Source organism: Oncorhynchus tshawytscha, linkage group LG10, assembly GCF_018296145.1.
Source record: "Oncorhynchus tshawytscha isolate Ot180627B linkage group LG10, Otsh_v2.0, whole genome shotgun sequence".
Classification (NCBI taxonomy): domain Eukaryota; kingdom Metazoa; phylum Chordata; class Actinopteri; order Salmoniformes; family Salmonidae; genus Oncorhynchus; species Oncorhynchus tshawytscha.
The window spans coordinates 81,510,657-81,537,683 of NC_056438.1; the positions used below are offsets into that span (position 1 = coordinate 81,510,657).

Consider the following 27,027-nt stretch of genomic DNA (forward strand, 5'->3'; position numbering starts at 1 on the left):
TCAGGCTACGTATCAGTAGTAGTGTAGTGGAGGTATACACCGCTTCACCGAGTGTACAAAGCTGTTATTTCTTCACATTGTGTACATTGGTTCACTGACCGAGTGTACAAAGCTGTCATCAAGGCAAAGGGTGGTTACTTTTGAAGAATCTCAAATATAAAATATATTTTGATTTGTTTAACACTTTTTTTGGTTACCACATGATTCCATGTGTTTTTTCATAGTTTTGATGTCTTCACTATTATTCTACAATGTAGAAAATAGCACAAATAAAGAAAAACCCTTATGAGTATGTGTGTCCATACGTTTGATTGGTACAGTATATTTGCACCCTCTTGGCATTCTCTCAACCAGCATCACCTGGAATGCTTTTCCAACAGTCTTGAAGGAGTTCCCACATATGCTGAGCACTTGTTGGCTGCTTTTTCTTCACTCTGCAGTCTAACTATACAGTGCATCCGGAAAGTAATTCAGACCCCTTGACTTTTTCCACATTTTGTTAAGTTGCAGCCTTACTCTAAAATGGATTAAATAAAAACAATTCCTCATAAATCTAAACACACTACCCCATAATGACAAAGCGAAAACAGACATTTTAGACATTTTTGCAAATGTATTAAACTTCACAAACTGATGCCTTACTGCCCCACTGTATATATGGGGGCGGCAGGTAGCCTAGTGGTTAGAGCATTGGACTAGTAACCGGAAGGTTGCAAGTTCAAATTCCCGAGATGACAAGGTAGAAATCTGTCATTCTGCCCCTGAACAAGGTAGTTAACCCACTTCCTCAGTTATGTAATTGAAAATAAGAATTTGTTCTTAACTGACTTGCCTCGTTTAATAAAATTCATATAATTGATCATAATACAGAATCAAAAAGGTGTCTGTGTCCAGGGCTGTGTCCGGTGCAGAGTTTTAGGCCTGATGCTTGGGACTAGGTCTAGTGATATTGCTAGGGCTGCCACTGCCAGTATATAGATGGGGCTGATGGTGAGAGGGTGTGGTGGTCACAGGACTGTCAGCCGCCCTGGGAGCCAGTGACACAGTCACCTGGGGCAGAGAGGCTGAAGACTGGTGCCTATTGTCTGACATTCAGTCAGGCCCGCTCACTGTTTCCATCTATAGCTGGTTCCCTGTTCCCTCAAGTTTTAAAGTTTGGTGGGGTGTGGTGGTGGGTGGTGGGGGTAGTGGTGGGGTGTGTTGGGGTAGTGGTGGGGTGTTGGGGTAGTGGTGGGGTGTGTTGTGGGTAGTGGTGGGGTGTGTTGGGGTAGTGGTGGGGTGTGTTGGGGTAGTGGTGGGGTAGTGGTGGGGTGTGTTGGGGGTAGTGGTGGGGTGTGTTGGGGTAGTGGTGGGGTGTGGTGGGGTAGTGGTGGGGTAGTGGTGGGGTGTGTTGGGGTAGTGGTGGGGTGTGGTGGGGGTAGTGGTGGTAGTGGTGGGGTGTGTTGGGGTAGTGGTGGGGTGTGGTGTGTGTAGTGGTGGGGGTAGTGGTGGGGTGTGTTGGGGTAGTGGTGGGGTGTGTTGGGGGTAGTGGTGGGGTAGTGGTGGGGTGTGTTGGGGTAGTGGTGGGGTGTGTTGGGGGTAGTGGTGGTAGTGGTGGGGTGTGTTGGGGTAGTGGTGGGGTGGGGTGTGTGGGGGTAGTGGTGGGTGGTGGGGGTAGTGGTGGGGTGTGTTGGGGGTAGTGGTGGGGTGTGTTGGGGGTAGTGGTGGGGTGTGTTGGGGGGGTAGTGGTGGGGTGTGGTGGGGGTAGTGGTGGGGTGTGTTGGGGGTAGTGGTGGGGTGTGTTGGGGGGGTAGTGGTGGGGTGTGTTGGGGTAGTGGTGGGGGTGTGTTGGGGGTAGTGGTGGGGTGTGTTGGGGGTAGTGGTGGGGTGTGTTGGGGTAGTGGTGGGGTAGTGGTGTGGTGTGTTGGGGGTAGTGGTGGGGTGTGTTGGGGGTAGTGGTGGGGTGTGTTGGGGGTAGTGGTGGGGTAGTGGTGGGGTGTGTTGGGGGTAGTGGTGGGGTAGTGGTGGGGTGTGTTGGGGGTAGTGGTGGGGTGTGTTGGGTACTGGCCTTCCTCACTAGTGGTGGGGTGTGTTGGGGGTAGTGGTGGGGTAGTGGTGGGGTGTGTTGGGGGTAGTGGTGGGGTAGTGGTGGGGTGTGTTGGGGGTAGTGTTGGGGGTAGTGGTGGGGTGTGTTGGGGTAGTGGTGGGGTGTGGTCTTAAAAACAGTGTCTAATGAACACATACCTGGTCTGTGTCTGAGAGGTTGTAACAATAGTAGAAGTATCAACAACACTATCCTGCCATCTACTGTACCACTGGCCTTCCTCACTCCATCCACCATACGGGTCCGTCTACTGTACTACTGGCCTTCCTCACTCCATACGGGTCCATCTACTGTACTACTGGCCTTCCTCACTCCATACGGGTCCATCTACTGTACTACTGGCCTTCCTCACTCCATCCACCATACGGGTCCATCTACTGTACTACTGGCCTTCCTCACTCCATACGGGTCCGTCTACTGTACTACTGGCCTTCCTCGCTCCATACGGGTCCATCTACTGTACCACTGGCCTTCCTCACTCCATCCACCATACGGGTCCATCTACTGTACCACTGGCCTTCCTCACTCCATCCACCATACGGGTCCATCTACTGTACTACTGGCCTTCCTCGCTCCATCCACCATACGGGTCCATCTACTGTACTACTGGCCTTCCTCGCTCCATCCACCATACGGGTCCATCTACTGTACCACTGGCCTTCCTCACTCCATACGGGTCCATCTACTGTACTACTGGCCTTCCTCACTCCATCCACCATACGGGTCCATCTACTGTACCACTGGCCTTCCTCATCCACCATACGGGTCCATCTACTGTACCACTGGCCTTCCTCACTCCATACGGGTCCATCTACTGTACTACTGGGTCCATCTACTGTACTACTGGCCTTCCTCACTCCATCCACCATACGGGTCCATCTACTGTACTACTGGCCTTCCTCACTCCATACGGGTCCATCTACTGTACCACTGGCCTTCCTCACTCCTCACTCCATACGGGTCCCTCTACTGTACCACTGGCCTTCCTCACTCCATCCACCATACGGGTCCATCTACTGTACTACTGGCCTTCCTCACTCCATACGGGTCCATCTACTGTACTACTGGCCTTCCTCACTCCATACGGGTCCATCTACTGTACTACTGGCCTTCCTCACTCCATCCACCATACGGGTCCATCTACTGTACTACTGGCCTTCCTCACTCCATACGGGTCCATCTACTGTACTACTGGCCTTCCTCACTCCCATACGGGTCCATCTACTGTACTACTGGCCTTCCTCACTCCATCCACCATACGGGTCCATCTACTGTACTACTGGCCTTCCTCACTCCATCCACCATACGGGTCCATCTACTGTACTACTGGCCTTCCTCATCCATACGGGTCCATCTACTGTACTACTGGCCTTCCTCACTCCATACGGGTCCATCTACTGTACCACTGGCCTTCCTCACTCCATACGGGTCCATCTACTGTACTACTGGCCTTCCTCACTCCATCCACCATACGGGTCCATCTACTGTACTACTGGCCTTCCTCACTCCATACGGGTCCATCTACTGTACTACTGGCCTTCCTCACTCCATACGGGTCCATCTACTGTACTACTGGCCTTCCTCACTCCATCCACCATACGGGTCCATCTACTGTACTACTGGCCTTCCTCACTCCATACGGGTCCGTCTACTGTACTACTGGCCTTCCTCGCTCCATACGGGTCCATCTACTGTACCACTGGCCTTCCTCACTCCATCCACCATACGGGTCCATCTACTGTACCACTGGCCTTCCTCACTCCACCATACGGGTCCATCTACTGTACTACTGGCCTTCCTCGCTCCATCCACCATACGGGTCCATCTACTGTACTACTGGCCTTCCTCGCTCCATCCACCATACCCATCTACTGTACCACTGGCCTTCCTCACTCCATACGGGTCCATCTACTGTACTACTGGCCTTCCTCACTCCATCCACCATACGGGTCCATCTACTGTACCACTGGCCTTCCTCACTCCATACGGGTCCGTCTACTGTACCACTGGCCTTCCTCACTCCATCCACCATACGGGTCAGTCAGCGTTAACCAACCACTCCATCCACCATACGGGTCAGTCAGCGTTAACCAACCACTCCATCCACCATACGGGTCAGTCAGCGTTAACCAACCACTCCATCCACCATACAGGGTCAGTCAGCGTTAACCAACCACTCCATCCACCATACGGGTCAGTCAGCGTTAACCAACCACTCCATCCACCATACGGGTCAGTCGGCATTTATCAACTCCTACGTCTACTTCAGTTACAGACTTCTGGCTCCATTCCGTGACAGGCACCCTGCTTCACAGATCCTCACACGACACATTCAAATCCCAAATATTTTTTTTCAGGTGCAAAACAGGCTCCTTCTGCTCCTCGGACATATAAAACCAAACAAACCCATTTCTTGTTATTTTCGTTGCTTCCTCTTAATCTAACTCATCTGGGGTTTTCATCAAGACTTCAAACGGATCTCCCAGGTATCTGGGATGAGTACTGGGTGGTAGCCGGCTGATGACAGTGATTAAGTTCAGGGCAGGGTACTGGGTGGTAGCCTGCTGGTGACAGGGATTAAGTTCAGGGCAGGGTACTGGGTGGTAGTCGGCTGATGACAGGGATTAAGTTCAGGCCAGGGTACTGGGTGGTAGCCGGCTGATGACAGGGATTAAGTTCAGGGCAGGGTACTGGGTGGTAGCCGGCTCATGACAGTGATTAAGTTCAGGGCAGGGTACTGGGTGGTAGCCGGCTAGTGACAGTGACTAGGCTCAGGGCAGGGTACTGGGTATTAGCCTGCTGGTGACAGTGATTAAGTTCAGGGCAGGGTACTGAGTGGTAGCCGGTTAGTGACAGTGATTAAGTTCAGGGCAGGGTACTGGGTATTAGCCTGCTGGTGACAGTGATTAAGTTCAGGGCAGGGTACTGAGTGGTAGCCGGTTAGTGACAGTGATTAAGTTCAGGGCAGGGTACTGAGTGGTAGCCGGTTAGTGACAGTGATTAAGTTCAGGCCAGGGTACTGGGTGGTAGCCGGCTAGTGACAGTGATTAAGTTCAGGGCAGGGTACTGAGTGGTAGCCGGTTAGTGACAGTGATTAAGTTCAGGGCAGGGTACTGGGTGGTAGCCGGTTAGTGACAGTGATTAGGTTCAGGGCAGGGTACTGGGTGGTAGCCGGTTAGTGACAGTGATTAAGTTCAGGGCAGGGTACTGGGTGGTAGCCTGCTGGCGACAGTGATTAAGCTCAGGGCAGGGTACTGGGTGGTAGCCGGCTGGTGACAGGGATTAAGTTCAGGGCAGGGTACTGGGTATTAGCCTGCTGGTGACAGTGATTAAGTTCAGGGCAGGGTACTGGGTATTAGCCTGCTGGTGACAGTGATTAAGCTCAGGGCAGGGTACTGGGTGGTAGCCGGCTGGTGACAGGGATTAAGTTCAGGGCAGGGTACTGGGTACCAGCCTGCTGGTGACAGTGATTAAGTTCAGGGCAGGGTACTGGGTATTAGCCTGCTGGTGACAGTGATTAAGTTCAGGGCAGGGTACTGGGTGGTAGCTGGCTGGTGACAGGGATTAAGTTCAGGGCAGGGTACTGGGTGGTAGCCTGCTGGTGACAGTGATTAGGTTCAGGGCAGGGTACTGAGTGGTAGCCGGTTAGTAATGGCTTTTGACAGTCTGATGGCCTTGAATCTGTTTTCAGTCTCTCGGTCCCAGCTCGGGGTGAACAGGCAGTGGCTCGGGTGATTGATGCCCTTGATTATCTTTTCAGCCTTCCTGTGACATCGGATGCTGTAGGTGTCCTGGATTGTAGGCAGTTTGTCCCCGGTGATGGGTTGGGCAGACCACAGTTGCACAGGGCGGGGTTCAGACCCATGGCCTCAAGCTTAATGATGAGTACTAGTGTTGAATGCTGAGCTGTAGTCGATGAACAGCATTCTCACATAGGTATTCCTCTTGTCCAGATGGGTTAGGGCAGTGTGCAGTGTGGTTGAGATTGCATCGTCTGTGGATCTATTGGAGTGGTAAGCAAATTGAAGTGGGTCTAGGGTGTCAGGTAAGGTGGAGGTGATATGGTCCTTGACTAGTCTCTCAAAGCACTTCATGATGACAGAAGTGAGTGCTATGGGGCGATAGTCATTTAGTTCAGTTATCTTTGCTTTCTTGGGAACAGGAACAATGGTGGACATCTTGAAGCATGTGGGGACAGCAGACTGGGATAGGGAGAGATTGAATATGTCCATTAATTAACACTCCAGCCAGCTCCAGCATGCTCTGAGGACGCGGCTGGGGATGCCACCTGGGCCAGCAGCCTTGCGAGGGTTAACACGTTTAAATGTCTTGATCACGCCGGCCACGGAGAACGAGAGCCCACAGTCAACCCTAGTGACACAGAATGACATGAGTGATAACTGTGTGTGTGTGTGTGTGTGTGTGTGTGTGTGTGTGTGTGTGTGTGTGTGTGTGTGTGTGTGTGTGTGTGTGTGTGTGTGTGTGTGTTTCTCTGCAGTTTCCTGGACAGAATTGACTCAGTAAGACAAGGACACTACAGTCCCACAGACCAGGACCTGCTACGATGCAGAGTGTTAACTTCAGGGATATTCGAGACCCGATTCCAAGTAGACAAAATCAACTTTCAGTAAGTATCTCTCTCTCTATCTGTCTCTCTACCTGTCTGTCTCTGTCTGTCTGTCTGTCTGTCTGTCTGTCTGTCTGTCTCTCTGTCTGTCTGTCTGTCTGTCTGTCTGTAAGTCAGTAAGTCCAGCCAGTCCAGTCAGTCAGTCCATCAGTCAGTCCAGTCAGTCAGCCAGTCCAGTCAGTAAGTCCAGCCAGCCAGCCAGTCCAGTCAGCCAGTCCAGCCAGTCCAGTCAGCCAGTCCAGTCCAGCCAGCCAGCCAGCCAGTCCAGTCTAGCCAGTTCAGTCAGCCAGTCCAGTCTAGCCAGTCTGTCAGCCAGTCCAATCAGTCAGTCAGTCCAGCCAGTCTAGTCAGTCAGCCAGTCCAGTCTGTCCAGCCAGCCAGCCAGTCCAGTCAGCCAGTCCAGTCAGCCAGTCCAGTCAGTCAGCAAGTCCAGCCAGTCCAGTCAGCCAGTCTGTCAGCCAGTCCAATCAGCCAGTCAGTCAGTAAGTCCAGCCAGTCCAGTCAGTCTATCAGTCAGTCAGCCAGTCCAGTCAGTCAGCCAGTCCAGTCAGTCAGTCAGCCAGTCCAGTCCAGCCAGTCCAGTCAGTCAGTCCAGCCAGTCCAGTCAGTCAGTCAGTCAGTCAGCAGCCAGTCCAGTCAGCCAGTCCAGTCAGCCAGTCCAGCCATTTTGTCCAGTCAGTCCAGCCATTTTGTCCAGTCAGCCAGTCCAGTCAGTCAGTCCAGCCAGTCCAGTCTAGCCAGTCCAGTCCAGCCAGTCCAGTCAGCCAGGCCAGTCCGGCCAGTCCAGTCAGTCAGCCAGTCCAGTCCAGTCTAGCCAGTCCAGTCAGCCAGTCCAGTCAGTAAGTCCAGTCAGCCAGTCCAGTCCAGCCAGTCTGTCAGCCAGTCCAGTCAGTCAGTCAGTCCAGCCAGTCCAGTCTGTCCAGCCAGCTAGTCCAGTCAGCCAGTCCAGTCCATCAGTCAGTCCAGCCAGTCCAGTCAGTCAGTCAGTCAGCCAGTCCAGCCAGCCAGCCAAGTCAGTCCAGCCAGTCCAGTCAGTCCAGTCAGTCAGCCAGTCAGTCCAGTCAGTTCAGTCAGCCAGTCCAGCCAGTCCAGTCAGTCCAGCCAGTCCAGTCCAGCCATTTCGTCCAGTCAGTCCAGTCAGCCAGTCCAGCCAGTCCAGTCCAGTAAGCCAGTCCAGTCCGTCCAGCCAGTCAATCCAGGCAGTCAGTCCAGTCCAGTCAGTCCAGTCAGTCCAGCCAGTCCAGTCCAGTCCAGCCAGTCCAGTCAGCCAGGCCAGTCCAGTCAGTAAGTCCAGCCAGTCCAGTCAGTCTATCAGTCAGTCAGCCAGTCCAGTCAGTCAGCCAGTCCAGTCAGTCAGTCAGCCAGTCCAGTCCAGCCAGTCCAGTCAGTCAGTCCAGCCAGTCCAGTCAGTCAGTCAGTCAGTCAGTCAGTCAGTCAGTCAGTCAGTCAGCCAGTCCAGTCAGCCAGTCCAGTCAGCCAGTCCAGCCATTTTGTCCAGTCAGTCCAGCCATTTTGTCCAGTCAGCCAGTCCAGTCAGTCAGTCCAGCCAGTCCAGTCCAGCCAGTCCAGTCCAGCCAGTCCAGTCAGCCAGGCCAGTCCGGCCAGTCCAGTCAGTCAGCCAGTCCAGTCCAGTCTAGCCAGTCCAGTCAGCCAGTCCAGTCAGTAAGTCCAGTCAGCCAGTCCAGTCCAGCCAGTCTGTCAGCCAGTCCAGTCAGTCAGTCAGTCCAGCCAGTCCAGTCTGTCCAGCCAGCTAGTCCAGTCAGCCAGTCCAGTCCATCAGTCAGTCCAGCCAGTCCAGTCAGTCAGTCAGTCAGCCAGTCCAGCCAGCCAGCCAAGTCAGTCCAGCCAGTCCAGTCAGTCCAGTCAGTCAGCCAGTCAGTCCAGTCAGCCAGTCCAGCCAGTCCAGTCAGTCCAGCCAGTCCAGTCCAGCCATTTTGTCCAGTCAGTCCAGTCAGCCAGTCCAGCCAGTCCAGTCCAGTAAGCCAGTCCAGTCCGTCCAGCCAGTCAATCCAGGCAGTCAGTCCAGTCCAGTCAGTCCAGTCAGTCCAGCCAGTCCAGTCCAGTCCAGTCCAGCCAGTCCAGTCAGCCAGGCCAGTCCAGTCAGTAAGTCCAGCCAGTCCAGTCAGTCTATCAGTCAGTCAGCCAGTCCAGTCAGTCAGCCAGTCCAGTCAGTCAGTCAGCCAGTCCAGTCAGTCCAGTCAGTCAGTCCAGCCAGTCCAGTCAGTCAGTCAGTCAGTCAGTCAGCCAGTCCAGTCAGCCAGTCCAGTCAGCCAGTCCAGCCATTTTGTCCAGTCAGTCCAGCCATTTTGTCCAGTCAGCCAGTCCAGTCAGTCAGTCCAGCCAGTCCAGTCCAGCCAGTCCAGTCCAGCCAGTCCAGTCAGCCAGGCCAGTCCGGCCAGTCCAGTCAGTCAGCCAGTCCAGTCCAGTCTAGCCAGTCCAGTCAGCCAGTCCAGTCAGTAAGTCCAGTCAGCCAGTCCAGTCCAGCCAGTCTGTCAGCCAGTCCAGTCAGTCAGTCAGTCCAGCCAGTCCAGTCTGTCCAGCCAGCTAGTCCAGTCAGCCAGTCCAGTCCATCAGTCAGTCCAGCCAGTCCAGTCAGTCAGTCAGTCAGTCAGCCAGTCCAGCCAGCCAGCCAAGTCAGTCCAGCCAGTCCAGTCAGTCCAGTCAGTCAGTCCAGTCAGTCCAGTCAGCCAGTTCAGTCAGCCAGTCCAGCCAGTCCAGTCAGTCCAGCCAGTCCAGTCCAGCCATTTCGTCCAGTCAGTCCAGTCAGCCAGTCCAGCCAGTCCAGTCCAGTAAGCCAGTCCAGTCCGTCCAGCCAGTCAGTCCAGCCAATCCAGGCAGTCAGTCCAGTCCAGTCAGTCCAGTCAGTCCAGCCAGTCCAGTCCAGTCCAGTCCAGTCCAGCCAGTCCAGTCAGCCAGGCCAGTCCAGTCAGTAAGTCCAGCCAGTCCAGTCAGCCAGTCCAGTCAGCCAGTCCAGTCAGTCAGTCCATCAGTCAGTCCAGCCAGTCCAGTCAGTCAGCCAGTCCAGTCAGTCCAGCCAGTCCAGTCAGTCAGTCCATCAGTCAGTCCAGCCAGTCCAGTCCAGTCAGCCAGTCCAGTCAGTTAGTCAGCCAGTCAGTCAGTAAGTCCAGCCAGCCAGTCCAGTCAGCCAGTCCAGTCCAGTCAGCCAGTCCAGCCAGTCCAGTCAGCCAGTCCAGTCAGTCAGTCCATCAGCCAGTCCAGTCAGTCAGCTAGTCCAATCAGTAAGTCCAGCCAGCCAGTTCAGTCCAGCCAGTCCAGTCAGTCCAGTCAGCCAGTCCAGTCCAGCCAGCCAGTCCGGTCAGCCAGTCCAGTCAGCCAGTCCAGTCAGCCAGTCCAGTCAGTCAGCCAGTCCTGTCAGTAAGTCCAGCCAGTCCAGTCAGCCAGTCCAGTCCAGCCAGTCCAGTCAGTCAGTCCAGCCAGTCCAGTCAGTCAGCCAGTCCAGTCTGTCCAGCCAGCCAGTCCAGTCAGCCAGTCCAGTCAGTCAGTCAGTCAGTCCAGTCAGTCCAGCCAGCCAAGTCAGTCCAGTCAGTCCAGTCCAGCCAGTCCAGTCCAGTCAGCCAGTCCAGTCCAGTCAGCCAGACCAGTCAGCCAGTCCAGTCAGTAAGTCCAGTCCAGCCAGTCCAGTCCAGCCAGTCTGTCAGCCAGTCCAGTCAGTCAGCCAGTCCAGACTGTCCAGCCAGCCAGTCCAGTCAGTCAGTCCAGTCAGCCAGTCCAGTCAGTCAGCCAGTCCAGTCAGTAAGTCCAGCCAGTCCAGCCAGTCTGTCAGCCAGTCCAGTCTGTCCAGCCAGCCAGTCCAGTCAGTCAGCCAGTCCAGTCAGTCAGTCAGTCCAGTCAGCCAGTCCAGTCAGCCAGTCAGTCAGTCAGTCAGTCAGTCAGTCAGTCAGTCAGTCAGTCCAGTCAGCCAGTCCAGTCAGTCAGCCAGTCCAGTCAGTCAGTCCAGCCAGTCTGTCAGCCAGTCCAGTCTGTCCAGCCAGCCAGTCCAGTCAGTCAGTCCATTCAGTCTAGTTAGTCCAGTCAGTCAGTCAGCCAGTCCAGTCAGTCAGCCTGTCCAGTCTGTCCAGCCAGCCAGTCCAGTCAGTCAGTCCATTCAGTCTAGTTAGTCCAGTCAGTCAGCCAGTCCAGTCAGTCCAGCCAGTCCAGAAGGTCAGCCAATCCAGTCTGTCCAGCCAGCCAGTCCAGTCAGTCCATTCAGTCCAGTCAGCCAGTCCAGTCTGTCCAGCCAGCCAGTCCAGCCAGTCCAGTCAGCCAGTCCAGTCAGTCAGCCAGTCTGTCCAGCCAGCCAGTCCAGCCAGTCCAGTCCGCCAGTCCAGTCAGTCCAGTCAGCCAGTCCAGCCAGCCAGTCCAGCCTGTCCAGTCCGCCAGTCCAGTCAGTCCAGTCAGCCAGTCCAGCCAGTCCAGTCATTTCGTCCAGTCAGTCCAGCCAGCCAGTCAGTCCAGTCAGCCAGTCCAGTCCGTCCAGCCAGTCAGTCCAGCCAGTCCAGTCCAGTCAGTCCTGTCCAGCCAGTCCAGCCAGTCAGTCCAGTCCAGCCAATCCAGTCCAGCCAGTCCAGTCAGCCAGGCCAGTCCAGCCAGTCCAGTCAGTGAGCCAGTCCAGCCAGTCAGCCAGTCCAGTCAGTAAGTCCAGCCAGTCCAGTCAGCCAGTCCAGTCAGTCCATCAGTCAGTCCAGCCAGTCAGTCCATCAGTCAGTCCAGCCAGTCCAGTCAAGTCAGCCAGTCCAGTCAGCCAGTCCAGTCCAGTCAGTCTAGCCAGTCCAGTCAGTCAGCCAGTCCAGTTAGTCCAGTCAGTAAGCCAGTCCAGCCAGTCCAATCCAGTCTAGCCAGTCCAGTCAGCCAGTCCAGTCAGTAAGTCCAGTCAGCCAGTCCAGCCAGTCCAGTCAGTCAGTCCAGCCAGTCCAGCCATTTCGTCCAGTCAGCCAGTCCAGTCCAGTAAGCCAGTCCAGTCTGTCCAGCCAGTCAGTCCAGCCAGTCAGTCCAGTCCAGTCAGTCCAGCCAGTCAGTCCAGTCCAGTCAGTCCAGCCAGTCCAGTCCAGTCAGCCAGGCCAGTCCAGTCAGTAAGTCCAGCCAGTCCAGTCAGCCAGTCCAGTCAGTCAGTCCATCAGTCAGTCCAGTCAGTCAGCCAGTCCAGTCAGTCCAGCCAGTCCAGTCAGCCAGTCCAGTCAGTCCATCAGTCAGTCCGCCAGTCCAGTCAGTCCATCAGTCAGTCAGTAAGTCCAGCCAGCCAGTCCAGTCAGCCAGTCCAGCCAGTCCAGTCAGCCAGTCCAGTCAGTCAGTCCATCAGCCAGTCCAGTCAGTCAGCCAGTCCAGTCAGTAAGTCCAGCCAGCCAGTCCAGTCCAGCCAGTCCAGTCAGCCAGTCCAGGCAGCCAGTCCAGTCAGCCAGTCCAGTCAGTAAGTCCAGCCAGTCCAGTCAGTCAGCCAGTCCAGTCCAGCCAGTCCAGTCAGTCCAGCCAGTCCAGTCAGCCAGCCAGTCCAGTCTGTCCAGCCAGCCAGTCCGCCAGTCCAGTCAGCCAGTCAGGTCAGCCAGTCCAGCCAGTCCAGCCAGTCCAGTCCTGCCATTTCGTCCAGTCAGTCCAGCCAGCCAGTCCAGTCAGCCAGTCCAGTCAGCCAGTCCAGTCAGTCAGTCCAGTCCAGCCAGTCCAGTCCAGCCAATCCAGCCAGTCCAGTCAGCCAGTCCAGCCAGTCCAGTCAGTAAGTCCAGCCAGTCCAGTCAGCCAGTCGTCAGTCCATCAGTCAGTCCAGCCAGTCCAGTGCAGTCAGCCAGTCCAGTCCAGCCAGTCCAGTCCAGCCAGTCTGTCAGCCAGTCCAGTCAGTCAGTCAGTCCAGCCAGTCCAGTCTCCAGTCCAGTCAGCCAGTCCAGTCAGCCAGTCCAGTCAGCCAGTCCAGCCAGCCAAGTCAGTCCAGCCAGTCCAGTCAGTCAGTCCAGCCAGTCAGTCAGTCCAGCCAGTCCAGTCAGTCAGTCCAGTCAGCCAGTCAAGTCAGCCAGTCAAGTCAGCCAGTCCAGTCAGCCAGTCCAGCCAGTCCAGTCCATTCCAGCCAGTCCAGTCCAGTCAGCCAGTCCAGCCATTTCGTCCAGTCAGCCAGTCCAGCCAGTCCAGTCCAGTAAGCCAGTCCAGTCCGTCCAGCCAGTCAGTCCAGCCAGTCCAGTCCGTCCAGCCAGTCAGTCCAGCCAGTCCAGGCAGTCAGTCCAGTCCAGTCCAGTCCAGCCAGTCCAGTCAGCCAGGCCAGTCCAGCCAGTCCAGTCAGTAAGTCCAGCCAGTCCAGTCAGCCAGTCCAGTCAGTCAGTCCATCAGTCAGTCCATCCAGTCCAGTCAGTCAGCCAGTCCAGTCAGCCAGTCCAGTCAGTCAGTCAGTCAGTCAGCCAGTCCAGTCAGTCAGTCCATCAGTCAGTCAGTAAGTCCAGTCAGTAAGTCCAGCCAGCCAGTCCAGTCAGTCAGCCAGTCCAGCCAGTCCAGTCAGCCAGTCCAGTCAGTCAGTCCATCAGCCAGTCCAGTCAGTCAGCCAGTCCAGTCAGTAAGTCCAGCCAGCCAGTCCAGTCCAGCCAGTCCAGTCAGTCCAGCCAGTCCAGTCAGCCAGTCCAGCCAGCCAGTCCAGCCAGCCAAGTCAGTCCAGTCAGTCCAGTCAGCCAGTCCAGCCAGTCAGTCCAGTCAGCCAGTCCAGTCAGCCAGACCAGTCCAGTCAGTCAGCCAGTCCAGTCAGCCAGTCCAGCCAGTCAGCCAGTCCAGTCAGTAAGTCCAGTCCAGACAGTCCAGCCAGTCTGTCAGCCAGTCCAGTCTGTCAGCCAGTCCAGTCAGTCAGCCAGTCCAGTCCAGTCTGTCCAGCCAGCCAGTCCAGTCAGCCAGTCCAGCCAGTCAGTCCAGTCAGCCAGTCCAGTCAGACAGCCAGTCCAGTCAGTAAGTCCAGTCAGTCAGCCAGTCCAGTCAGTCTGTCAGCCAGTCCAGCCAGTCAGTCCAGTCAGTCAGCCAGTCCAGTCAGTCAGCCAGTCCAGTCAGTAAGTCCAGCCAGTCCAGTCAGCCAGTCCAGTCAGCCAGTCCAGTCAGTCAGTCCATCAGTCAGTCCAGCCAGTCCAGTCAGTCAGCCAGTCCAGTCAGTCCAGCCAGTCCAGTCAGTCAGTCCATCAGTCAGTCCAGCCAGTCCAGTCAGCCAGTCCAGTCAGTTAGTCAGCCAGTCAGTCAGTAAGTCCAGCCAGCCAGTCCAGTCAGTCCAGCCAGCCAAGTCAGTCCAGCCAGTCCAGTCAGTCAGTCAGTCCAGCCAGTCCAGTCAGTCAGTCCAGTCAGCCAGTCAAGTCAGCCAGTCAAGTCAGCCAGTCCAGTCAGCCAGTCCAGCCAGTCCATTCCAGCCAGTCCAGTCCAGTCAGCCAGTCCAGCCATTTCGTCCAGTCAGCCAGTCCAGCCAGTCCAGTCCAGTAAGCCAGTCCAGTCCGTCCAGCCAGTCAGTCCAGCCAGTCCAGTCCGTCCAGCCAGTCAGTCCAGCCAGTCCAGGCAGTCAGTCCAGTCCAGCCAGTCCAGTCAGCCAGGCCAGTCCAGCCAGTCCAGTCAGCCAGTCCAGTCAGTCAGTCCATCAGTCAGTCCATCCAGTCCAGTCAGTCAGCCAGTCCAGTCAGTCCAGTCAGTCCAGTCAGCCAGTCCAGTCAGTCAGTCAGCCAGTCCAGTCAGTCAGTCCATCAGTCAGTCAGTAAGTCCAGTCAGTAAGTCCAGCCAGCCAGTCCAGTCAGTCAGCCAGTCCAGCCAGTCCAGTCAGCCAGTCCAGTCAGTCAGTCCATCAGCCAGTCCAGTCAGTCAGCCAGTCCAGTCAGTAAGTCCAGCCAGCCAGTCCAGTCCAGCCAGTCCAGTCAGTCCAGCCAGTCCAGTCAGCCAGTCCAGCCAGCCAGTCCAGCCAGCCAAGTCAGTCCAGTCAGTCCAGTCAGCCAGTCCAGCCAGTCAGTCCAGTCAGCCAGTCCAGTCAGCCAGACCAGTCCAGTCAGTCAGCCAGTCCAGTCAGCCAGTCCAGCCAGTCAGCCAGTCCAGTCAGTAAGTCCAGTCCAGACAGTCCAGTCAGTCAGCCAGTCCAGTCCAGTCCAGCCAGTCTGTCAGCCAGTCCAGTCTGTCAGCCAGTCCAGTCAGTCAGCCAGTCCAGTCCAGTCTGTCCAGCCAGCCAGTCCAGTCAGCCAGTCCAGCCAGTCAGTCCAGTCAGCCAGTCCAGTCAGTAAGTCCAGTCAGTCAGCCAGTCCAGTCAGTCTGTCAGCCAGTCCAGTCAGCCAGTCCAGCCAGTCAGTCCAGTCAGCCAGTCCAGTTAGTCAGCCAGTCCAGTCAGTCAGCCTGTCCAGCCAGTCAGTCCAGTCCAGCCAGTCCAGTCAGCCAGTCCAGTCTGTCCAGCCAGCCAGTCCAGTCAGCCAGTCCAGCCAGTCAGTCCAGTCAGTCAGCCAGTCCAGTCAGTCAGCCAGTCCAGTCAGTAAGTCCAGCCAGTCGTCCAGTCAGCCAGTCCAGTCAGCCAGTCCAGTCAGTCAGTCAGTCCAGTCCAGTCAGTCTAGTTAGTCCAGTCAGTCAGCCAGTCCAGTCAGTCTAGTTAGTCCAGTCAGTCAGCCAGTCCAGTCAGTCAGCCTGTCCAGCCAGTCCAGTCAGTCAGTCCAGTCAGCCAGTCCAGTCTGTCCAGCCAGCCAGTCCAGTCAGCCAGTCCAGCCAGTCAGTCCAGTCAGCCAGTCCAGTCAGTCAGCCAGTCCAGTCAGTAAGTCCAGCCAGTCCAGTCAGTCAGCCAGTCCAGTCAGTCTGTCAGCCAGTCCAGTCTGTCCAGCCAGCCAGTCCAGTCAGCCAGTCCAGTCAGTCCAGCCAGCCAGTCCAGTCAGCCAGTCCAGTCAGTCAGTCCAGTCAGCCAGTCCAGTCAGTCTAGTTAGTCCAGTCAGTCAGCCTGTCCAGTCAGTCCAGCCAGTCCAGTCAGTCAGCCAGTCCAGTCTGTCCAGCCAGCCAGTCCAGTCAGTCAGTCCATTCAGTCCAGTCAGTCCAGTCTGTCCAGTCAGCCAGTCCAGTCAGTCAGCCAGTCCAGTCTGTCCGTCCAGCCAGTCCAGTCCGCCAGTCCAGTCAGTCCAGTCCAGTCAGCCAGTCCAGTCAGCCAGTCAGTCTAGTTAGTCCAGTCAGTCAGCCAGTCCAGTCTGTCCAGTCAGCCAGTCCAGTCAGCCAGCCCAGTCAGTCCAGTCAGCCAGTCTAGTCCAGCCAGCCAGTCCAGTCAGTCCAGCCAGTCCAGTCAGCCAGTCCAGCCAGCCAGTCAGTCAGCAGGTCCAGTCAGACAGTCCAGTCAGTCAGTCCAGTGTTACATGTGGTTATGTGACCTAATATTATATCTTCTCTCCTTCTGTTTCTCTCCTCTCTGCTCCTCCCTCCTCCCTCTCTCCTCTCACCTCCCTCTTCTCTCTCAGTATGTTTGATGTTGGCGGCCAGAGAGACGAAAGGAGAAAATGGATCCAGTGCTTTAATGGTGCGTTGTATGTGGTGTGTGTGTGTGATCTGAAATAATTGACACCCTTTGATGAAGATGAGCAAAAATAAGTGTATAAAAGAAATCATTTAAATTCTGAGCTATATTGTATGCTCAAAACAAAAGTATATTATTTTATACTAATGCAATTGCTCGGAGAGAGATTTTGTTTAAAATCCATCTGATATCGTGTTTTCCATTGAATGCGTCTCAATTCAACTCATCTGCTGATATCGTTCTTCCACATCTGAGGTCAAAGGTGACAGAACTAGAGAGGCGTTTGTCAGACCAGGAGACATCCCATCTGAGGTGAAAGGTGACAGAACTAGAGAGGCGTTTGTCAGACCAGGAGACATCCCATCTGAGGTGAAAGGTGACAGAACTAGAGAGGTGTTTGTCAGACCAGGAGACATCCCATCTGAGGTGAAAGGTGACAGAACTAGAGAGGTGTTTGTCAGACCAGGAGACATCCCATCTGAGGTGAAAGGTGACAGAACTAGAGAGGTGTTTATCAGACCAGGAGACATCCCATCTGAGGTGAAAGGTGACAGAACTAGAGAGGTGCTTGTCAGACCAGGAGACATCCCATCTGAGGTGAAAGGTGACAGAACTAGAGAGGTGTTTATCAGACCAGGAGACATCCCATCTGAGGTGAAAGGTGACAGAACTAGAGAGGTGTTTATCAGACCAGGAGACATCCCATCTGAGGTCAAAGGTGACAGAATGGTGTTTGTCAGACCAGGAGACATCCCAAAAATCGGTCTTCTCACGAAAACGTGTGTAGCGTCCGAAGGGTTTGACCTACGACCTACCTACGTATTGAGCACTCTGTGAAAAGGGGAAGACTCTCACGAACACGGTGGGGGTCTCCGTTCTGCTCTACGACCACCACCAGTGTTACGGGACTCGTCTGAAGATAACTGGTCCCGGTTTTTAAAAAATGTATGGAGGTTGTTTTATGTTGAATATGTGTGAAATATTTCCTGATCTTTCTTATATCTCCTATATATAAGACAACAGACTCTTCAAAACCTTGTTTCTTATCATTTATTTTTTTGACTGCCCTTATGCCATTCAGTGTGTTTCTATGGGCCAAATCCAATAAATGAAAAATTTATACCTCAAAGGGGTCTTAGTTGTTTTTAGACTAAAACTAGGCTCATTCTGGGTCCGGGAAAACATCCCTAAATCAATTAGCTGCAACAGAAAATATTAGGAGACACCCTAGGAAACATCATAGGAGACACCCTAGGAAACATCATAGGAGACACCCTAGGAGACATCATAGGAAACACCCTAGGAAACATCATAGGAGACACCCTAGGAAACATCATAGGAGACACCCTAGGAGACATCATAGGAAACACCCTAGGAAACATCATAGGAGACACCCTAGGAAACATCATAGGAGACACCCTAGGAGACACCCTAGGAAACATCATAGGAGACACCCTAGGAGACATCATAGGAAACACCCTAGTAGAGCTTTTAAACCCAGTCTTCTACTTTCAGCGGTGCTTTTATCTTTATTGAAACCAGATAACATTACTGTAACACAAGGTGATTAAGATGCTTAAAGTACTTGAATTTATCACTCTGAAATTCAAATCCTGGAATACCTTGAAAATCAGACATTTTCTCCAGTTGGTACTTGAAAAGTGCTAGAATTGAAATGAGAGGAGAACACAAAATGATCAAATATGTTAATATAAAAAAAATATTAGAAAAACACCTTACATGTTGCGTTTATATTTTTGTTAAGTTTAAGTTTACCTACCTTTTTTAAACCACTGCCGCCCTGGACCACACCAACCCACACCGTGTAAGGCGCAACAAAAAGTGTCAATATGGGTGAATTGTCGCCCGTTAGACATTGTGACTTTTTTTCTCTCCAGAACTTACAACAGGTGTAGTAGACCTTACAGTGAAATGCTGAATATAACAGGTGTAGTAGACCTTACAGTGAAATGCTGAATATAACAGGTGTAGTAGACCTTACAGTGAAATGCTGAATACAACAGGTGTAGTAGACCTTACAGTGAAATGCTGAATACAACAGGTGTAGTAGACCTCACAGTGAAATGATGAATACAACAGGTGTAGTAGACCTCACAGTGAAATGCTGAATACAACAGGTGTAGTAGACCTTACAGTGAAATGCTGAATACAACAGGTGTAGTAGACCTTACAGTGAAATGCTGAATACAACAGGTGTAGTAGACCTCACAGTGAAATGCTGAATACAACGGGTGTAGTAGACCTCACAGTGAAATGCTGAATACAACAGGTGTAGTAGAATAGTAGACCTTACAGTGAAATGCTGAAGACAACAGGTGTAGTAGACCTTACAGTGAAATGCTGAAGACAACAGGTGTAGTAGACCTCACAGTGAAATGATGAATACAACAGGTGTAGTAGACCTCACAGTGAAATGCTGAATACAACAGGTGTAGTAGACCTTACAGTGAAATGCTGAATACAACAGGTGTAGTAGACCTCACAGTGAAATGCTGAATACAACAGGTGTAGTAGGCATCAACACATGGGGTCTGAATACTCTCTGAATGCACTGTAAACATCAACACATGGGGTCTGAATACTCTCTGAATGCACGGTAAACATCAACACATGGGGTCTGAATACTCTCTGAATGCACGGTAAACATCAACACATGGGGTCTGGGTCTGAATACTCTGAATGCACTGTAAACATCAACACATGGGGTCTGAATACTCTCTGAATGCACTGTAAACATCAACACATGGGGTCTGAATACTCTCTGAATGCACGGTAAACATCAACACATGGGGTCTGAATACTCTCTGAATGCACTGTAAACATCAACACATGGGGTCTGAATACTCTCTGAATGCACTGTAAACATCAATGCATGGGGTCTGAATACTCTCTGAATGCACTGTAAACATCAACACATGGGGTCTGAATACTCTCTGAATGCACGGTAAACATCAACACATGGGGTCTGAATACTCTCTGAATGCACGGTAAACATCAACACATGGGGTCTGAATACTCTCTGAATGCACGGTAAACATCAACACATGGGGTCTGAATACTCTCTGAATGCACGGTAAACATCAACACATGGGGTCTGAATACTCTCTGAATGCACGGTAAACATCAACACATGGGGTCTGAATACTCTCTGAATGCACTGTAAACATCAACACATGGGGTCTGAATACTCTCTGAATGCACTGTAAACATCAACACATGGGGTCTGAATACTCTCTGAATGCACGGTAAACATCAACACATGGGGTCTGAATACTCTCTGAATGCACTGTAAACATCAACACATGGGGTCTGAATACTCTCTGAATGCACGGTAAACATCAACACATGGGGTCTGAATACTCTCTGAATGCACGGTAAACATCAACACATGGGGTCTGAATACTCTCTGAATGCACGGTAAACATCAACACATGGGGTCTGAATACTCTCTAAACATCAACACATGAATGCACGGTAAACATCAACACATGGGGTCTGAATACTCTCTGAATGCACTGTAAACATCAACACATGGGGTCTGAATACTCTCTGAATGCACGGTAAACATCAACACATGGGGTCTGAATACTCTCTGAATGCACGGTAAACATCAACACATGGGGTCTGAATACTCTCTGAATGCACGGTAAACATCAACACATGGGGTCTGAATACTCTCTGAATGCACGGTAAACATCAACACATGGGGTCTGAATACTCTCTGAATGCACGGTAAACATCAACACATGGGGTCTGAATACTCTCTGAATGCACGGTAAACATCAACACATGGGGTCTGAAATTGACACCCTTGACAAAGAAGAGCAAAAAAGACTCAAATAAATCATTTAAATACTCAGCTATATTGTATTCTCCCAAAAAATGTGGAAATTATTATTATTATCTATTTTATACTGATCCTTGCAAGGATAATGTCACTGAGCCTTAAAAAAAAATGGCCCCAGAACCAGTGGAAGCAAAATAGTCCCATAACACACAAAGATCCACCACCATATTTTACAGCAGGTATGGGGTTCTTTTCTGCTTATTTTGACACCAAACCCACCAGTGGTGTGCATGGCCAACGAGCTCTATTTTCATGTCATCTGACCAAAGCACTGGTTCCAATCCAATGGCGCCAATCCAATGTTTTAAACTTTTAAGGGCTCTTAACCAATCGTGCTATTGTGTGTGTTAAAGGGGGGGGTGGATGTGGATGTGAGCCACTGCGGCCCCTTTTGTGGCTCCCACCCCCATCAAAGTTGTCCATCCCTGTTGTAAACCCTCTCCTCTGCTCTCCTCTCCTGTAGATGTGACTGCTATCATCTTATCTCCTCCTCTCCTGTAGATGTGACTGCTATCATCTTATCTCCTCCTCTCCTATAGATGTGACTGCTATCATCGTATCTCCTCCTCTCCTGTAGATGTGACTGCTATCATCTTATCTCCTCTGCTCTCCTCTCCTGTAGATGTGACTGCTATCATCTTATCTCCTCCTCTCCTCTCCTGTAGATGTGACTGCTATCATCTTATCTCCTCTGCTCTCCTCTCCTGTAGATGTGACTGCTATCATCTTATCTCCTCTGCTCTCTTCTCCTGTAGATGTGACTGCTATCATCTTATCTCCTCCTCTCCTCTCCTGTAGATGTGACTGCTATCATCTTATCTCCTCCTCTCCTCTCCTGTAGATGTGACTGCTATCATCTTATCTCCTCTGCTCTCCTCTCCTGTAGATGTGACTGCTATCATCTTATCTCCTCTGCTCTCTTCTCCTGTAGATGTGACTGCTATCATCTTATCTCCTCCTCTCCTCTCCTGTAGATGTGACTGCTATCATCTTATCTCCTCCTCTCCTCTCCTGTAGATGTGACTGCTATCTTATCTCCTCTGCTCTCCTCTCCTGTATCTTTATCTCCTCTGCTCTCCTCTCCTGTAGATGTGACTGCTATCATCTTATCTCCTCCTCTCCTCTCCTGTAGATGTGACTGCTATCATCTTATCTCCTCCTCTCCTCTCCTGTAGATGTGACTGCTATCATCTTATCTCCTCCTGCTCTTATCTCCTCTCCTGTAGATGTGACTGCTATCATCTTATCTCCTCCTCTCCTCTCCTGTAGATGTGACTGCTATCATCTTATCTCCTCTCTCCTGTAGATGTGACTCCTATCATCTTATCTCCTCCTCTCCTCTCCTGTAGATGTGACTGCTATCATCTTATCTCCTCTGCTCTCCTCTCCTGTAGATGTGACTGCTATCATCTTATCTCCTCCTCTCCTCTCCTGTAGATGTGACTGCTATCATCTTATCTCCTCCTCTCCTCTCCTGTAGATGTGACTGCTATCATCTTATCTCCTCCTCTCCTCTCCTGTAGATGTGACTGATATCATCTTATCTCCTCCTCTCCTCTCCTGTAGATGTGACTGCTATCATCTTATCTCCTCTGCTCTCCTCTCCTGTAGATGTGACTGCTATCATCTTATCTCCTCTGCTCTCCTCTCCTGTAGATGTGACTGCTATCATCTTATCTCCTCCTCTCCTGTAGATGTGACTGCTATCATCTTATCTCCTCCTCTCCTCTCCTGTAGATGTGACTGCTATCATCTTATCTCCTCCTCTCCTCTCCTGTAGATGTGACTGATATCATCTTATCTCCTCCTCTCCTCTCCTGTAGATGTGACTGCTATCATCGTATCTCCTCCTCTCCTCTCCTATAGATGTGACTCCTATCATCTTATCTCCTCCTCTCCTCTCCTGTAGATGTGACTGCTATCATCTTATATCCTCTGCTCTCCTCTCATGTAGATGTGACTGCTATCATCTTATCTCCTCCTCTCCTCTCCTATAGATGTGACTGCTGTTATCTTATCTCCTCCTCTCCTGTAGATGTGACTGCTATCATCTTTGTGGTTGCCAGCAGCAGCTACAACATGGTCATACGAGAGGACAACAACACCAACAGGCTACGGGAAGCCCTGGATCTCTTCCGCAGTATCTGGAATAACAGGTCTGTGTAGAACCATATATATGAAAGTATGTGGACACCCATTCAAATTAGGAGATTTTGTTATTTCAGCCACACCCATTGATGACAAGGTGTATAAAAATCGAGCACACAGCCATGCAATCTCCATAGACAAGCATTGGCAGTAGAATGGCCTTAATGAAGAGCTCAGTGACTTTCAACGTGGCACTTGTTATAGGATGCCATGCTTTCCAACAACTCAGTTTCGTCAAATTTCTGCCCTGCTAGAGCTGCCCCCGGTCAATTGTAAGTGCTGTTATTGTGAAGTTTAAACGTCTAGGAGCAACAACGGCTCAGCCTGCAAAGTGGTAGACCACACAAGCTCACAGAATGGGACCGCCGAGTGCTGAAGCACGTAGCTTGTAAAAATCGTCTGTCCTCGGTTGCATCACTACCGAGTTCCAAACTGCCTCTTGAACCAACGTCAGCGCTGTTTGTCGGCAGCTTCATGAAATGGGTTTCCATGGCCGAGCAGCTGCACACGGGCCTAAGATCACCATGCGCAATAGTGATGAATCACGGTTCACCATCTGGCAGTCCGGCAGACGAATCTGGGGATGCCAGGAGAACGCTACCTGCCCCAATGCCTAGTGCCAACTGTAAAGTTTGGTGGAGGAGGATTAAAGGTCTGGGGCTGTTTTTCATGGTTGGGATGGTTGGGATGGTTGGGATGGTTGGGATAGGCTCCTTAGTTCCAGTGAAGTGAAAAATGTAATTTAATAACACATATGGAATCATGTAGTAACCAAAAAAGCGTTAAACAAATCAAAATTCTTCAAATAGCCACCGTTTGCCTTGATGACAGCTTTGCACACTCTTGGCTATCTCACAACCAGCTTCATGAGGTAGTCACCTGTAATACATTTCGATTAGCAGGTGTGCCTTCTTAAAAGTTCATTTGTGGAATTTATTTCCTTCTTAATGCGTTTGAGCCAATCAGTTGTGTTGCGACAAGGTAAGGGGGGTATACAGAAGATAGCCCTATTTGGTGAAAGACCAAGTCCATCCCCCACCTCTTCGCCCCTCACCATCAAACCGTTGGCTGAGGACATTAGAACGTTCCCTGACATACATGGCTTTGAGGCGGGCCCCCCATACCCATAAGTCTTTGCGGACGACCTTATCTTATTTCTAACAAACCCAGAATACTCCCTCCCTCTCTCACTTACAAAACCTATTACAGTATAATAGTTATTTCTCTGGATATTAGGTCAATATAAAGTGAAATCTTACCGTTGTCTGTATTTGACCATCATAACATCAAGCATAAGTTTCCTTTTAGATGGTCACCTATGGGCTTCACCATCATAACCTTATGGGCTTCACCATCATAACCTTATGGGCTTCACCATCATAACCTTATGGGCTCCACCATCATAACCCTATGGGCTTCACCATCATAACCTTATGGGCTTCACCATCATAACCCTATGGGCTTCACCATCATAACCCTATGGGCTTCACCATCATAACCCTATGGGCTTCACCATCATAACCCTATGGGCTTCACCATCATAACCTTATGGGCTTCACCATCATAACCCTATGGGCTTCACCATCATAACCTTATGGGCTTCACCATCATAACCTTATGGGCTCTACCATCATAACCCTATGGGCTTCACCATCATAACCTCATAACCTTATGGGCTTCACCATCATAACCCTATGGGCTTCACCATCATAACCTTATGGGCTTCACCATCATAACCCTATGGGCTTCACCATCATAACCCTTCACCATCATAACCTTATGGGCTTCACCATCATAACCTTATGGGCTTCACCATCATAACCCTATGGGCTTCACCATCATAACCTTATGGGCTTCACCATCATAACCCTTCACCATCATAACCCTATGGGCTTCACCATCATAACCCTTCACCATCATAACCCTATGGACTTCACCATCATAACCCTATGGGCTTCACCAACATAACCCTATGGGCTTCACCATCATAACCTTATGGGCTACACCATCATAACCCTATGGGCTACACCATCATAACCTTATGGGCTACACCATCATAACCATATGGGCTTCACCATCATAGCCTTATGGGCTACACCATCATAACCCTATGGGCTTCACCATCATAACCCTATGGGCTTCACCATCATAACCCATCATAACCCTATGGGCTTCACCATCATAACCTTATGGGCTTCACCATCATAACCTTATGGGCTTCACCATCATAACCCTATGGGCTTCACCATCATAACCCATCATAACCCTATGGGCTTCACCATCATAACCTTATGGGCTTCACCATCATAACCTTATGGGCTACACCATCATAACCCTATGGGCTTCATCATCATAACCCTATGGGCTACACCATCATAACCTTATGGGCTTCACCATCATAACCTTACCATCATAACCCTATGCTTCACCAACATAACCCTATGGGCTTCACCATCATAACCCTATGGGCTTCATCATCATAACCCTATGGGCTTCACCATCATAACCCAATGGGGCTTCACCATCATAACCCTTCACCATCATAACCCTATGGGCTTCACCATCATAACCCTATCATAACCCTATGCCTCACCATCATAACCCTATGGGCTTCACCATCATAACCCTTCACCATCATAACCCTATGGGCTTCACCATCATAACCCTTCACCATCATAACCCTATGGGCTTCACCATCATAACCCTTCACCATCATAACCCTATGGGCTTCACCATCATAACCCTTCACCATCATAACCCTATGGGCTTCACCATCATAACCCTTCACCATCATAACCCTATGGGCTTCACCATCATAACCCTTCACCATCATAACCCTATGGGCTTCACCATCATAACCCTTCACCATCATAACCCTTCACCATCATAACCCTATGGGCTTCACCATCATAACCCTTCACCATCATAACCCTTCACCATCATAACCCTTCACCATCATAACCTTATGGGCTTCACCATCATAACCTTATGGGCTTCACCATCATAACCCTATGGGCTACACCATCATAACCCTATGGGCTTCACCATCATAACCATATGGGATTCACCATCATAACCATATGGGATTCACCATCATAACCCTATGGGCTTCACCATCATAACCTTATGGGCTTCACCATCATAACCCTATGGGCTTCACATATTTGGGCATAATGGTGGATGGTAACCTGAACAACCTCTATAAACTCAATCTGGCCAGCTGGTTGCAAAAAGGTGGAGGGTGACCTTAGTAAATGGATGGACTTTAATGTATTTAAAATGAATGTCCTGCCCAGGTTTCTATATCTGTTTCAATCTCTCCCCATCCCTGTGCCCGCAGCATTTTGTTCCTCTCTCGACAAACTGACCAGACGGTTTATCTGGCGCGGCAAAACCCCTAGGGTTGGCCTGGATAAACTGACCCTTGATTATGGTCAAGGGGGCTTAAACCTCCCCAATTTTAGAATGTACTACTGGGCTGCACAGTCTAGATTTCTGGCTCAGAGGTTTGACAATGGTCCTTCTCCCTCATGGTTGAACATGGAAAAGTTTGAGGTACATGCGAACACTGGGACAGATTTGTTTTACAAATGGGACAGGAAATCTATAAAAAACCATCACAGACAACCCTTTAATTATATATTCTGTCCTGACATGGTGTTCAGACGAGAGGGATTTCTGTCCCCTAAAACCCCTTTATAAGATCAATAGATTGATCCCTATGTTTTTCCAGAATATTAACTTTAGACCATGGTCTGATAAGGCTATTACTCTTCTGGAACACGAGGAGGGACTTCTTATGTCTTTTGATCAGCTGAAACAGAAATACCACATACCTAACAGGGACTTCTTCAGCTACCTACAACTACGAAACTTTATTAGGGTGACTCTCAAGGGACAATGGAACCTACCTAAGATGTCACCTATTGAACAACTCTGCCACGCAGACCAACCAAGTTCAAGACCATTTCCCGGGTATACGATGCTCTTATGTCAGGACTAACACTGCCTGGGCTAGATAAACCCCGACTTAGATGGGAAAAAGATCTGGGTATTGATCTTGATGAGGATCTATGGAGTGGCCTATGCAGGGATGGTGTTACATCCACATTGAACTCCAGATACAGACTGATCCAGTTTAATTTCCTCCATCAGCTCTATATCACCCCATCTAGACTGCACAAGTTCAACCCTGATATCTCCTCCCTATGTTTTAGATGTGGCTCAGATGAAGGAACATTCCTCCATTCCACTTGGCAGTGTTGAAAACTACACGGTTTCTGGCAGGGGGTATGCGATACCATATCCTCAATTCACAGGGTTGCATTCCCTTTAGACCCGGAGGTCTGTCTACTGGGTAACTTTACTAACACCAATCTTAGGCAAAGCCATACTGTAAAGATAACATAAATATTGCTAGCGATGGCCAATAAATGTAGTGCCTTGAAATGGAAAACAGATTCCTCCCCTGCCAGTGGCTATCAGAAGTTAATAGTTGTATCCCACTGGAGAAAATCACTTGTTGGCTTGAGGAAAAATTTAGAGACATTTTTACATTATTTGGCAACCTGTTATTGATTATATGGAGAATCTCCCTTCACATCATACTGACAGCATCTCTATATAATCCTCACGGAATGTTTACTTCACTTTACCGCCCTTATGGTCCCCATGGGGACATTTTGTTGCAGTGTCATGTACACGTTTAAAGTGACGTTTAAATACAACACGAATTGACAATACAACGTTCATAACAGTTATATACCAATAAAAAGAGACTGGGTGGATAGGAACTGCTGGCCTTACTGGGTGGATAGGAACATTAGCCTGCTGGCCTTACTAGG

The 27,027-nt window shown here is 51.0% G+C and overlaps 1 protein-coding gene across 1 annotated transcript in view; it reads left to right on the forward strand.

Annotated features, from left to right (window-relative positions):
- Window positions 1-27,027, forward strand: part of LOC112247728 (guanine nucleotide-binding protein G(olf) subunit alpha-like) — an 84,763-nt gene that overhangs the window by 50,156 nt on the left and 7,580 nt on the right. Inside the window, exons 6-8 of the mRNA XM_042329198.1 lie at window positions 6,582-6,710; window positions 16,112-16,170; window positions 22,071-22,191. Coding sequence (XP_042185132.1) covers window positions 6,582-6,710; window positions 16,112-16,170; window positions 22,071-22,191 — 309 coding nt within the window. The remainder of the gene's footprint in view (window positions 1-6,581; window positions 6,711-16,111; window positions 16,171-22,070; window positions 22,192-27,027) is intronic.